Source organism: Staurois parvus, unplaced genomic scaffold (assembly GCF_062004578.1).
Source record: "Staurois parvus isolate SC_StPar_1 unplaced genomic scaffold, SC_StPar_1.0 ptg000221l, whole genome shotgun sequence".
NCBI classification, from domain to species: domain Eukaryota; kingdom Metazoa; phylum Chordata; class Amphibia; order Anura; family Ranidae; genus Staurois; species Staurois parvus.
The window spans coordinates 1042126-1055971 of record NW_028318017.1 but is presented as its reverse complement, the minus strand read 5'-3'; the positions used below and the strand labels follow the sequence as shown (position 1 = coordinate 1055971).

The window sequence follows — 13846 nt, the reverse complement described above, 5'->3', positions numbered from 1 at the left end:
GAACCCAGAGCCTCACCATGGTGCCTCCATCTCATTCTCTAATACCTCAGAGGGAGAAAGAGCAGAAGATTCTGGAACTGACCACCATGATGGTCCATCAGCTGACAGGAGAGGTGAGCGGTGCCGGGAATTCTGGGACATTCTCCAGTAACAGACAAGGGATGTGTCTGGATGGTGACTGTATCATTGTGTGTGTCAGGTTCCTATAAGGTGTCAGGGTGTCACTGTCTATTTCTCCATGGAGGAGTGGGAGTATTTAGAAGGACACAAGGATCTCTACAAGGACGTCATGATGGACAATCAGCCGCCCCTCACATCACCGGGTAAGAGGAGACTTTATTGTAAAGGAGAGAGCAGTACGGAGGATCCACCTAGATCCCCCATCATCTGATAAACACATAGAAACAATGGATTCAGTCTCAGGAGATGGGAGGCAGCAGTGTAGGACCTCTGCAGCTTGTCTCATGTGGACATCTAGGCCACCACTGAGTGCTGAATATTATGAGTCCTGACCGTTACACTGTATAATTTATATTGTACATTACATACCCCTGACCCCTGCACTATATACTCTATGTTGTACATTACATTCTCCTGACCCCTGCACTATATACTCTATGTTGTACATTACATACTCCTGACCCCTGCACTATATACTCTATGTTGTACATTACATACTCCTGACCCCTGCACTATATACTCTATGTTGTACATTACATACTCCTGACCCCTGCACTATACAGTGAGGACATATCTGTACTGTCCTGACATTTGGGGGATATCTGTACTGTGCTGATATTTGGGGGATATCTGTACTGTGCTGATATTTGGGGGATATCTGTACTGTTCTGACATTTGGGGGATGTCTGTACCGTCCAGACATTTGGGGGATATCTGTACTGTTCTGACATTTGGGGGATATCTGTACTGTTCTGACATTTGGGGGATATCTGTACCGTCCCAACATTTGGGGGATATCTTTACCATCCCGACATTTGGGGAATATCTGTACCATCCCGACATTTGGGGGATATCTGTACCGTTCCGACATTTGGGGGATATCTGTACTGTTGGACCTCAAGAAATTAGATTGGCTGTCGGTACTTCAGGATTGATCAATTTTCAGATATCTCCCATAGTTTGTGAACTCTATACCTTCCCTACAGACTAAATCATAAATACTAATTTGGATTATTTTCACCAAAGACATGTAGCAGAATACATCTCGGCCTAAATTTATGAAGAACAAATACTTATTTGCAAACTTTTTGTTCTTTTTTTGGGAAGAAAATGAAGCCATCCATTTGTATACAACTGTCATGTGACCTGCAGTGATTGGTCACAGCAGGTCACATGGTACTGACAACGGGGCCGGTACACAGATCTGTCATTGGCCGTGTCTGAGGTACACAGCTGGTGACAGATCGCACCCTGCACGGCTCTGCGGGCATGCAAACTGAGCATGCCTGGAAGGACGCCATTTGGCTTCCAACTGGAGGGACGAGGTGCTCGCCCGGCCACCATCTGGCCATAGGCCGGGCTGGAACTGATTAATAACACTGAACCTTGGGGTACCCCACTAATAACACTGAACCTTGTGGTCTCCCACTAATAACACTGAACCTTGGGGTACACCACTGACACCCCCAGACCATTCAGAGTATGAATCATTAACCACTACTCTCTGAATACCATCTTTTAGCCAGTTTTCTATCCATTTACATTCTGATTTTTCCAGCCCATAGATTTTACCTTACACATTAGCTGTGTGTGGGGAACTGTGTCCAAGTATACCACGTCCACCGCCACCCCTCTGTCCAAGTATACCACGTCCACCGCCACCCCTCTGTCCAAGTATACCACGTCCACCGCCACCCCTCTGTCCAAGTATACCACGTCCACCACCACCACCCCTCTGTCCAAGTATACCACGTCCACCGCCACCCCTCTGTCCAAGTATACCACGTCCACTGCCACCCCTCTGTCCAAGTATAACACGTCCACCGCCACCCCTCTGTCCAAGTATAACACGTCCACCGCCACCCCTCTGTCCAAGTATACCACGTCCACCGACACCCCTCTGTCCAAGTATACCACGTCCACCGCCACCCCTCTGTCCAAGTATAACACGTCCACCGCCACCCCTCTGTCCGAGTATATCACGTCCAGCGCCACCCCTCTGTCCGAGTATACCACGTCCACCGCCACCCCTCTGTCCAAGTATATCACGTCCAGCGCCACCCCTCTGTGCAAGTATACCACGTCCACCGACACCCCTCTATCCAAGTATACCACGTCCACCGCCACCCCTCTGTGCAAGTATACCACGTCCACGGACACCCCTCTGTCCAAGTATACCACGTCCACCGACACCCCTCTGTGCAAGTATACCACGTCCACGGACACCCCTCTGTCCAAGTATACCACGTCCACCGCCACCCTTCTGTCTAAGGATTTGCTCACCTCCAATCTAACCTGTTTTATGATGGTTTAATCCCAGCTCACCTCTACATGTTGTCTACAGTAAACATTTAATCTTCCACTGATTACAGAATACTAATACTGTGAGTCCTGACCCTTATACTATATAACTTGTACATTACATACTCCTGACCCCTGCACTATATACTCTATGTTGTACATTACATACTCCTGACCCCTGAACTGTATACTCCATGTTGTACATTACATACTCCTGACCCCTGCACTATATACTCTATGTTGTTCATTACATACTCCTGACCCCTGTGCTATATACTCTATGTTGTACATTACATACCCCTGACCCCTGCACTATATACTCTATGTTGTTCATTACATACTCCTGACCCCTGCACTATATACTCTATGTTGTGCATTACATACTTCTGACCCCTGCACTATATACTCTATGTTGCACATTACATACTCCTGACCCCTGCACTATATACTCTGTTGTACATTACATACTCCTGACCCCTGCACTATATACTCTGTTGTACATTACATACTCCTGACCCCTGCACTATATACTCTATGTTGTACATTACATTCTCCTGACCCCTGCACTATATACTCTGTTGTACATTACATACTCCTGACCCCTGCACTATATACTCTATGTTGTACATTACATACTCCTGACCCCTGCACTATATACTCTATGTTGTACATTCCATAGTCCTGACTTCTGCTCTCCCCCTCCCCCAACTGCTATATATACAGATAATATGGATTCTCTTTTGTTACACCCATTTCCTCCCAGCTGGACATTTTATATCGGATGATGTGATTGGAGCACAGACTTTTACATGGTGATAATAATGTGATAGCATCCTCCAACTTTGGACCCTTAAACAGAAAGTGATAATGAGGGAGGAGTCAATACCCCAATGATGGTGGTCTTCAGGATCAGTCCAGTCTTCATCTTGGTTGTTCTCCCCCCATCCTCACTCTCTGACCTCTGGTGGGGCTCAGCCCCGCTGTTCTTCATGACTAAATCATGGACTAAATAAGGAAGTGCAGTACTTCTTGTGTTGGGAAGATGGCGATGAGTGATAGAGGGGGTGGGGACCCTCGTCCTATAATCCCCTCATCACTGTCCCTCCTATAAAAGACAGTTCTGGTGGTTTCCTCACTCTCTGACTAAGGTCCATGAATAAAGAAATGACCTGGTAGGAGATCAGAGGAGCCATTTCCTAGTTCCCTTGAGGGTGGAATTGTAAGCTCCTCAGAGACCAAGTTTCCTGATGTGGGCGGAGTCCTGGTTTGGGTGAACCAATCAGCTCCTGTCTAGTAATCCTCTTTGTCTTTGTATTTTAGTCCATGGCCGGGAGATGAGGAAAACCTCCGAGGATTGTCTCACTTTGTCTCCAGACTGGAAAGTAGAAGATGAGGACATCACACAGTATAGTCCAGGAGAAAACCCGGGTCCCTCCAATGTCCATCCGGCACCACCCAGTGTAGATGGACCATCGGATTCCTCGTATCCTGAGGAACCTCAGACTGTGCGGGACCAGGCCGGCCTTCCAACAGGAAAGAGCTTCTCCTGTACTGAGTGTGGGAAGGGTTTCCGGCGTAAATCCAATCTTAATAGGCATAAAAGATCTCACACAGGGGAGAAGCTGTATTCCTGTCCTGAGTGCGGGAAATGTTTTTTAACGAAGTCCCATCTTTACACACATCAGAGATCTCACACAGGGGAGAAGCCGTATTCCTGTTCTGAGTGTGGAAAATGCTTTTCAGAGAAGTCCAAACTTCATAAACATCAGAGATCTCACACAGGGGAGAAGCTTTATTCCTGTCCTGAGTGCGGGAAATGCTTTTCAGAGAAGTCCACTCTTTACACACATCAGAGATCTCACACAGGGGAGAAGCAACATTCCTGTCTTGAGTGCGGGAAATGTTTTTCAAGGAAGTTTACTCTTTACACACATCAGAAATCTCACACTGGGGAGAAGCCGTATTTCTGTTCTGAGTGCGAGAAATGTTTTTCAAATAAGTCCCATCTTTACAGACATCAGAGATCTCACACGGGGGAAAAGCCGTATTCTTGTCCTGAGTGTGGGAAATGTTTTTCATCGAAGTCCAGTCTTTACTCACATCAGAGATCTCACACGGGAGAGAAGCCATATTCCTGTCCTGAGTGCGGGAAATGTTTTTCAGACAAGTCTAGTCTTAACGCACATCAGAGATCACACACAGGGGAGAAACCATATTCATGTCTTGAGTGCGGGAAATGTTTTTCAGAGAAGTCCAATCTTCATAAACATCAGAGATCTCACACGGATGAAAAGCCATATTCTTGTCCTGAGTGTGGGAAATGTTTTTCAGTGAAGTCGAGTCTTTACACACATCAGAGATCTCACACGGGCGAGAAGCCATATTTCTGTCCTGAGTGCGGGAAATATTTTTCAGACAAGTATATTCTTCACGCACATCAGAGATCTCACACAGGGGAGAAGCCGTATTCCTGTCCTGAGTGTGGGAAATGTTTTTCACAGAAGTCCAGTCTTTACACACACCAGCGATTTCATACAGGGGAAAAGCCATATTCCTGTTCTGAGTGTGGGAAATGTTTTTTAGTGAAGTCCAATCTTTCCAGACATCAGAGATCTCACACGGGCGAGAAGCCACTTTCCTGTCCTGAGTGAGGGAAATGTTCCTCACTGAAGTCCTATCTTCCTGTACATCAGGGGTCCCACACAGCCCTGGAGGTGTATTAGTGCCTTGAGTGCGGGAAATGTCTTCTAGATGAATGTTGCTGGACATCCCAGCTCTCGTGGGGAAGAAGCACACCCTGATATACACCTCAGATATACTCCATGGCTGATCTTCATCATGGAAGAAACAGTTCATAAGGAGATCAGAGGTCCCCAAAGACATGGATGAAGTGTGGGACCGGGTTGGCCATTGATGGCTTGAGAAGAATAAAAATGGAGTCCTGTCCTGTGATTGGCTGAGTACATTTTGTGGTGGGAGATTTCACAAACACTTGGAGGTCTATGGAGAACAATGTTGAACGGATGTGACCGGCATTCTCCAGCTGGGAGGAGTTTTGGCCGTATTTTATTTCTTATGATCATTGGCTCCATCTAGTGGCCATAATATCATATTGGGCTAGTTTTACTGATGGAGAGATTTCAGAAAAATCACCTCATTGTGGCCACTAGATGGAGCCGGCGATCATAGGAAATCCCTGTGTTACTTAACATAAGGCCAGATGTTGTCACAGGTGGAGGAATGATTGTCTCATTGGTCCAATGAATGTTCTATAAATAGAGCCCTTGGTTTCCTTCATCAGACAAGGCTCCATATTAATCACTGAGGTCACACTCCCGCACCCTGAGGTCACACTCCCGCACCCTGAGGTCACACTCCCGCACCCTGAGTTTACACTCCCGCACCCTGAGTTTACACTCCCGCACTCTGAGGTCACACTCCCGCACTCTGAGGTCACACTCCCGCACCCTGAGGTCACACTCCCGCACCCTGAGGTCACACTCCCGCACCCTGAGGTCACACTCCCGCACTCTGAGACCCATAAAACTTTCGTGGTATTTTTTCACCGCTGGAATTTTTTTTTATCCTATATAAATGAAAATGTCCACAAATTTTGAAAAAAAAGTATTTATTTGCAAAATTTTATAAGAAAAAATCTTTCTTCATAAATCGGCCAAAATGTATTCAGATATCTTTTTAGTAAAAAAAAAATAACCCAAATTAGTTTATAACCAAAAATTATAATTTTTTTTTAAAAACAGTTTTTACATTTTTATTTTTTTATATTATTATTTATGTTTTTTTACACCCATAAAAGCTGTAAAAGCAATAATTTCTCCTCTCCTGTGGGAGCTGTGATTGGTCACAGCTTCTCACATGGTACAAGTCTGTTGGGAATAGCCCTGTACCATGTGACCTCGGTGATCATTCACAGATTTCACTAGTAGTCAGCAATGATATCAGGAAGTGACATTCTCCATACTACTATTCATGTGATCACTTGTCTTCAGTTCACTGGCCTTCCCAGTGAATGGCTGCGCAGGGAGGGGGGATGGCAGGAAAAGTCTGATGATTGGAGGAGAGCAGGCTGAGCTCCCAGAACAGCTAGAGCACTGACCACACTGAGCTCTCTAGGAAATCAGAGGGACTGGCAGGATCACCGGGGATCTCACACAAAGGAAGCAATACAGAGAGAAGAGGAGACGTCTTCATACCAGGACATGGGACATCCGGCACAGATCAGGAATAGGACATGTTGGAGGAACATATTCTTTGAAGGAGAAGTTCAGGCAAAGCTCTTTTGTCTGTACTTCTCCTGTGGATCAGAGGAGTGCAGTTCATTCTGATCTCCTGTGACCCGTTTTCAGGTGAAGCCCGCTGTCAGCTGACGTCACTCAGCCAGTCCAGTCTGGGGAAAGATCCTGACATCAGAGTCTGGACCAGCTGCACCCTCCCCCTCCACAGCCCAGTGAGTGTGGGGGGGGCAGGGCAGAGAGCGGTGACTGACCGTCACCACTCTCTGCTCAGAACGGCTGTGAGAACGCATGGTCAGCAATCACGTGATCGCTGAGTTCTCACACTTGGACCCGGAGGGGGATGGGTGCAGCACCCACCTAGGGGCAAGGATGATTTTCCAAAGTCAATAAATAAATGCCATACTTTTCTGGCCTTTAGATGGCGCTAAGTATCATAGAAATTAGAACCATCTTATTGCCAAATGTGGTATTCTCCATTTTATCTCCATGGAAACCATTCACCCCGCTCAGCACAGAGCCTACTCCCTCTACTCCCCCCATCCCATTCACACAGAGGGAATGACAGGCACATTCACCGGGTGTATTGCTGTGCAATTGTTTTATGAACAGACTCCTAGATGATTACAGCTACTTATATAGGGACATTAATTTACATATTACCCATCAGTCCCCGCCCCTGAGGAGCCTACAGTCTAAGGTCCCTAACATTCATACATACACATACTAGGGGCCAATATAGACAGGAGCCAATTACCTTCCAGCATATCTTTGGAATGTGGGAGGAAACCAGAGTACCCGGAGGAAACCCGTGCAGGCACAGGGAGAACATGCAAACTCCAGGCAGGTAGGGAAGTGGTTGGGATTCAAATCAATGATATTAGTGCTGCTAGGAGGAAGTGCTAACCACTGAGCCACTGTGCTGCAGAATATGTTTCTATAAAGGTGGGAAGTATGTAGCAGTGAATAGACCTCCCAGCAATGTTATTACCAGGCTGCAGCTAGGGGGAGCTCTAATGTCACCCCAGCAGAGGGATCCCATCTAGCCCACATTAACCCTCTCACTGCCAGAGCTGTTTCTGCATGATTTTGCACACATGGGAAAATGCAGATTTTGGGCCTGAAGATGAGATAAACCCCCAAACATCTATTCTGTGACATCAGAGGCCCTGGAGAATACAATGGTGATAGTTCTGATTTTTTATGTCACATGATATTAGCTCCATCAGTACAAAATACACTAAATAAAATTTTTGAGAACACAAATACATTATTTTACCAATTTGTTTGTAAAATATAAAAGATGAGGCCAAGTCAATAGATACCCAACATGTCCAGCCCTAAAATGGGGTGTGCCATTGAGATGATGAAAAACGTTGTTACTGAACAATGGCCCCTAGGTGGCACTTGAACCCTTTCCCTGCCATGGATGTACTGATGTCCTACTGACCTACAGAACTGCCGCCAGCTGGTCAGGTGACTACAACATACTGTCATGGCTTCCCCCTTCTGCTATGAGTGCCTGGTCTGCTGAGCTTCCCTCCACTCCACAGCCCATCTGCCTGTCCTCTAAGATGGCTCCCCGCAGCTCTAACATCCCCCTACAGCACAGATCCCCCCACAGCACCTATCCCCCACAGCACTGATTCCCCCTCCCCCCACAGCACTGATCCATCTGTGGCTCCCCTACTTCTGGCTTCTCTCCCCTCCCACTGGTTTCAGCTACTGCAGGGGAGCCACAAGGAGATCAAAATGTCAAAATACTTCCCCATCACTAAAACTCCCTCCCTGTGCTGGGACCTCCTACCGATGCGCCAGCCCCCCTCTGTGCAGTGCTGCTGTCTGACTTCCCCTCCTGCCCCCCACACTGGCTGCAGCTGCTGCTGGGGTTGGAGATCAGTGCGGTGTTCAGGATGGAGAGTGGGGAGGTTGGCATGTCATATTTACCAGCCCTTCCTGAATGAACACAGTGAGTGATTGGTACCAATCACTCCTGTGTTAATTCACTGAAGCATAGTAATGGGTGTTTATTGGGCTTCAGTTTTGTGAATGAATATGAGCCTCTGTACAGAATCTTCCTACAAATCCCACCCATAGAACAATATTGGAGATAACAGCAGTATTGTCCTCACCCATCACAGCCCAGATATTTCCCAGCACAGGTCAGGAGGGGGAGGGGGATGGGTTATAGTACAATAAGGGGCCCATAGACATGACATGACAGAGACCCTCATAGATACGACTTTGTCATCTGATCTATCTGGAATTGACTAGGTTGGAGGACAGTCTCATGTCTGGGGGGTACCTGTACACAGTGGGGGCTCCTCAGGGTATATTGTGATTGGACAGGGCAGAATACCCTATAGGTCCCCCTCATAAACCAACACTGGGAGGAGTCTGTCTGTATACTCCTCCCCCTCCCATCTGCATACAATTAAAGTAGACCTGTCATGAGAGCAATATGTAGAAATCCTCCAAACCATCAGGAGATGGGAGAAGAGGATAAAAGACCATGGAAGAGATGGGACTGAGTGTAGTGATGGATACCAGAAGGTGGGAGATGGTTCTAGAAGATGGGGAGAAGTACGGTGCATGTACTCACATCTGGGAGGTTGTGGGAACCCATCCAGGGATCAGACAACCTATCTGAGGACTTGTGGAGAATATGTCTGTCTCCTCACTGAAGTCAATGGGTGGTCACCCTCCATGGTCATCGGGGAATTCCGGATCATCATATACTAAGCAGGATTTGGATCCCGGTGGAGAACTTTCACCCCAAGAAAAATAGAGGGTGAGGTCAGCAGAGGAGCCCATAGTAAAGGAGGAAACTCTGAAATGTTTTCTTCAGAAGGTCGGTGTTTACTGGACAAGTGAATGTAAAATACACCATCAACGCGTTTCATGGCTTCAAAGTGTCACTTCATCAGGACAGGTGTAAGAAGACGATATAAAAATAGGGAATGAAGTAACAGTCCAGTATATGGTATTATAAAGACCCGAGTCACATACAATTCATGGACAGGACTGAGATTTATAGCATTCAGGATTTGTATGATGTTAGACAAGGTGAAGAGATATATGGAGAGGATGATCAATACATGGAGAAATCAATCTATTCTATCATAGAAGGGAATCAATAGATCAATAAATGACATCAACCAATCAATAGGATCCATTTCATGGGATAGATTTATCATTCTGTGCACTGGTTATGTTGGAGGATCAAACCGTGATCACTGGATATTGGAAACATTCCTATTGATCTGATGATTGCTGGCATGGATTCCTGATTGATTATTGCTGGGAATAAAGTCCAATAAACACGCAGATTTGATGGGATTATTGATAGAAAAATCTCTTCATATTCCATGGAATAAATATGTGTAGAATAGTTTGGATTTGATGGAATAAATCTCTATAAAAAGACTTTGTGGGGTTTGTTGGTTCTTTTATATTCCTCTCTAGGTCTGGATTTCAGGAAGAAGAAACAATTCCTCCAATTTCTAGTGGATGGTGAGGAGGGGAGATATTTGGGGGAGTTTTGTACATACAGGAGGTAATAGAGAGAATCCGACTAGTAATTGATGAGAGATTTCACTGGAGAGTTCCATTGGTGAGAATTCCGGGCTGAAGTATACTGCTGGGGCCTGGAGGGTTCGGATTGGACCACCAGTACATGTGTCATATAAATCTGGGGGTGTGCACTGCTGGGGCCTGGAGTGTTCTGATTGGACCACCAGTACATGTGTTGTATTAATCTGGGAGTGTGCACTGCTGGGGCCTGTAGTGTTCTGATTGGACCACCAGTACACGTGTCATATTAATATGGGGGTGTGCATTGTTGGGGCCTGGAGCACTTTGTGATGGAAGGGTTGGATGCAGCTCCTCGGCCATGGAAACCCATTCCATGAAGCTCTCTACGCACTGTTGTTGGGCTCATCTGAAGGCCACACCAAGTTTGGAGGTCTTTAGCTATTGACTCTGCAGACAGTTGGTGACTTCTGCGCACTGTGCGCTTCAGCATGCGCTGACCCCACTCTGTCATGTGACGTGGCCTACCACTTAGTGGCTGAGTTGCTGTTTTTCCCAGTTGCTTCCACTTTGTTATAGTGAGTGTGGAATATTTAGTAGCCAGGAAATGTCACGGATGGACTTATTGCACAGGTGACCACCTATCACGGGACCACGCTTGGAGTCACTGAGCTCCTGACAGCGACCCATTCTTTCACAAATGTTTGTAGAAGCAGTCTGCATGCCTGGGGGCTTTATTGTATACATCTGTGGCCATGGAGGTGATTGAAACACCTGAATCACATGATTTGGAGGGCGGGGCCAATACAATACTTTTGGCTATATATATATACACACACACACACACACACTGCTCAAAAAATGAAAGGAACACTTTGAAAACCCATTAGATCTCAATGGGGAAAACTCTCTTGCTGAATATGTATACTGATATGGACAGGTCAATGTAAGGATGCCTCATCGTTTGAAGGAAATGAAAGTGATTGATCTACAGAGGACTGAATTCAGACACCATGAAAATCAAAGTGAAAAAATTATGCAGCAGGTGAGTCCATTGTGCTGAAATTTAATTGCAACTCAAAATGATACTCAGTAGTTTGTATGGCCCCCATGTGCTTGTATGCATGCCTGACAACGTTGGGGGAGGCTCCTAATGAGACCACGGATGGTGTCCTGCGGGATTTCCTCCCAGATCTGGACCAGGGCACCACTGAGCTCCTGGACAGTCTGAGGTGCAACCTGGCAGAGTTGGGGGAACCAAAACATAACATCCCAGAGGGGTTCTATTGGATTTAGGTTTGGTGGCCATTCAATGGTATCAATTCCTTCATCCTCCAGGAACTGCCTGCATACTCTCCCCAGATGAGGCCAGACATTGTCTGCACCAGGAGGAACCCAGGACCCACTGCACCAGGAGGAAAACAGGACCCACTGCACCAGCGTAGGGTCTGACAATGGCCTAATAGCATTCAGGGTGCCATTGTCTAGCTTGTAGAGGTCTGTACGTTCCTCCATGGATATGCCTCCCCAGACCATCACTGACCCACCACCAAAACAGTCATGCTGAACAATGTTATGGGCAGCATAACTTTCTTCACGGCTTCTCCAGACCATTTCATGTCTGTCACATGTGCTCAGGGTGAACCTGCTCTCATCTGTGAAAAGCACAGGGTGCCAGTGGTGGACCTGCCAATTCTGGGGTTCAATGGCAAATGCCAATCCAGCTCTATGGTGCCTGGCAGTGAGCATAGGACCCACAAGAGGACGTTGGGCCCTCAATCCACCCTCATGAAGTCTGTTTCTGATTGTTTGGTCAGAGACATTCACACCAGTGGCCTGCTGGAGGTCATTTTGTAGGACTCTGGCAGTGCTCATCCTGTTCCTCCTTGCACAAAGGAGCAGATACCGGTCCTGCTGATGGGTTAAGGACCTTCTACGGCCCTGTCCAGCTCTACAGAAACTGACGGTCTCCTGGAATCTCCTCCATGCTCTTGAGACTGTGCTGGGAGACACAGCAAACCTTCTGGTAATGGCATGTATTGATGTGCCATCCTGGAGGAGTTGGATTGCCTGTGCCACCTCTGTAGGGTCCAGGTATGGCTTCATGATACCAGTAGTGACACTGACCCGAGCCAAATGCAAAACTAGTGAAAAACAGTCAGAAAAGATTAGGGAAAAAATGTCAGTGGCCTCCACCTGTAAAACCATGTCTGTTTTGGGGGTTGTCTCATTTTTGCCCATCTAGTGTCCCTGTTCATTTTATTAACACCAAAGCAGCTGAAACTGATGAACAACCCCCTCTGCTACTTACCTGACCAGATCAATACCCCAGGAGGTTCATTGGCTTGATGGTAGACTCTGATTACAAAGTCTTCCTTTCATTTTTTGAGCAGTATATATATATATATATATATATACATATACATATATATATATATATACAGTTGCAAGAAAAAGTATGTGAACCCCTTGGGATTATGTGGAGTTTTGCATGAATTGGGCATAAAATGTGCTCTGAACGTCATCTAAGTCACAACAATAGAAGAACACAGTCTGCTGGACATAATATTACACAAACATTAGATGTTGCCATGGTTTCTTTGCACATAACATGTAAACATTCACAGTGCAGGGAGGAAAAAGTATGTGAGGCCCTAGCTTAATGACTTCTTCCAGAGCTAATTAGAGCCAGGAGTAAGCCAACCTTGACTCCAATCAGTGTGATGATATTGGATGTGTTGCTGACAGCTGTCCTGCCCTTAAAAAACACACACCTGTTTTGGGTTTACTGGTTTCAAGAAGCACTGTCTGAAGTGAACCATGCCTCGCAGAAAAGAGCTCTCAGAAGACCTACGATCAAGAATTGTTGACTTGCATGAAACTGGAAAGGGTTACAAAAGTATCTCCAAAAGCCTTGATGTTCATGTGTCCACGGTAAGACAGACTGTCTACAAATGCAGAAAGTTTAGCACTGTTGCTACTCTCCCTAGGCGTGGTCGTCCTGTAAAAATGACTGCAAGAGCACAGCGCAGAATGTTGCATGAGGTAAAGAAGAATCCCAGAGTGTCAGCTAAAGACCTACAGAAATCTCTGGCACATGCTAACATTTTTGTTGACACATCTACAATAAGGAAAACATTAAACAAGAATGGAGTACATGGGAGGACACCACGGAGGAAGCCATTGCTGTCCAAAAAGAATATTGCAGCACGTTTGAAGTTTGCAAGAGAGCACCTGGATGTTCCACAGCACTACTGGCAAAATTTACTGTGGACAGATGAAACCAAGATTGAGTTGTTTGGGAAGAACACACAACACTATGTGTGGAGAAAAAAAGGCACAGCACACCAACATCAAAACCTCATCCCCACTGTAAAACATGGCGGAGGGAGCATCATGGTTTGGGGCTGCTTTGCTGCCTCAGGGCCTGGACGGATTGTTGTCATTGATGGGAAAATGAATTCCAGAGTTTATCAAGACATTTTGCAGGAAACCGTACGACCATCTGTCCGCCAACTGAAGCTCCACAGAGGATGGGTGATGCAACAGGACAATGACCCAAAGCATACAAGTAATTCAAC

General features: G+C 46.3%; 1 protein-coding gene across 1 annotated transcript in view; it reads left to right on the top strand.

Annotated features, from left to right (window-relative positions):
• LOC149460727 (uncharacterized) overlaps positions 1–6223 on the top strand; it is a 49391-nt gene extending 43168 nt beyond the window's left edge. The window contains exon 6 of the mRNA XM_089679222.1: positions 3759–6223. Coding sequence (XP_089535348.1) covers positions 3759–5132 — 1374 coding nt within the window. The 3' untranslated portion in view covers positions 5133–6223. The remainder of the gene's footprint in view (positions 1–3758) is intronic.
• Positions 6224–13846: the final 7623 nt, after the last annotated feature.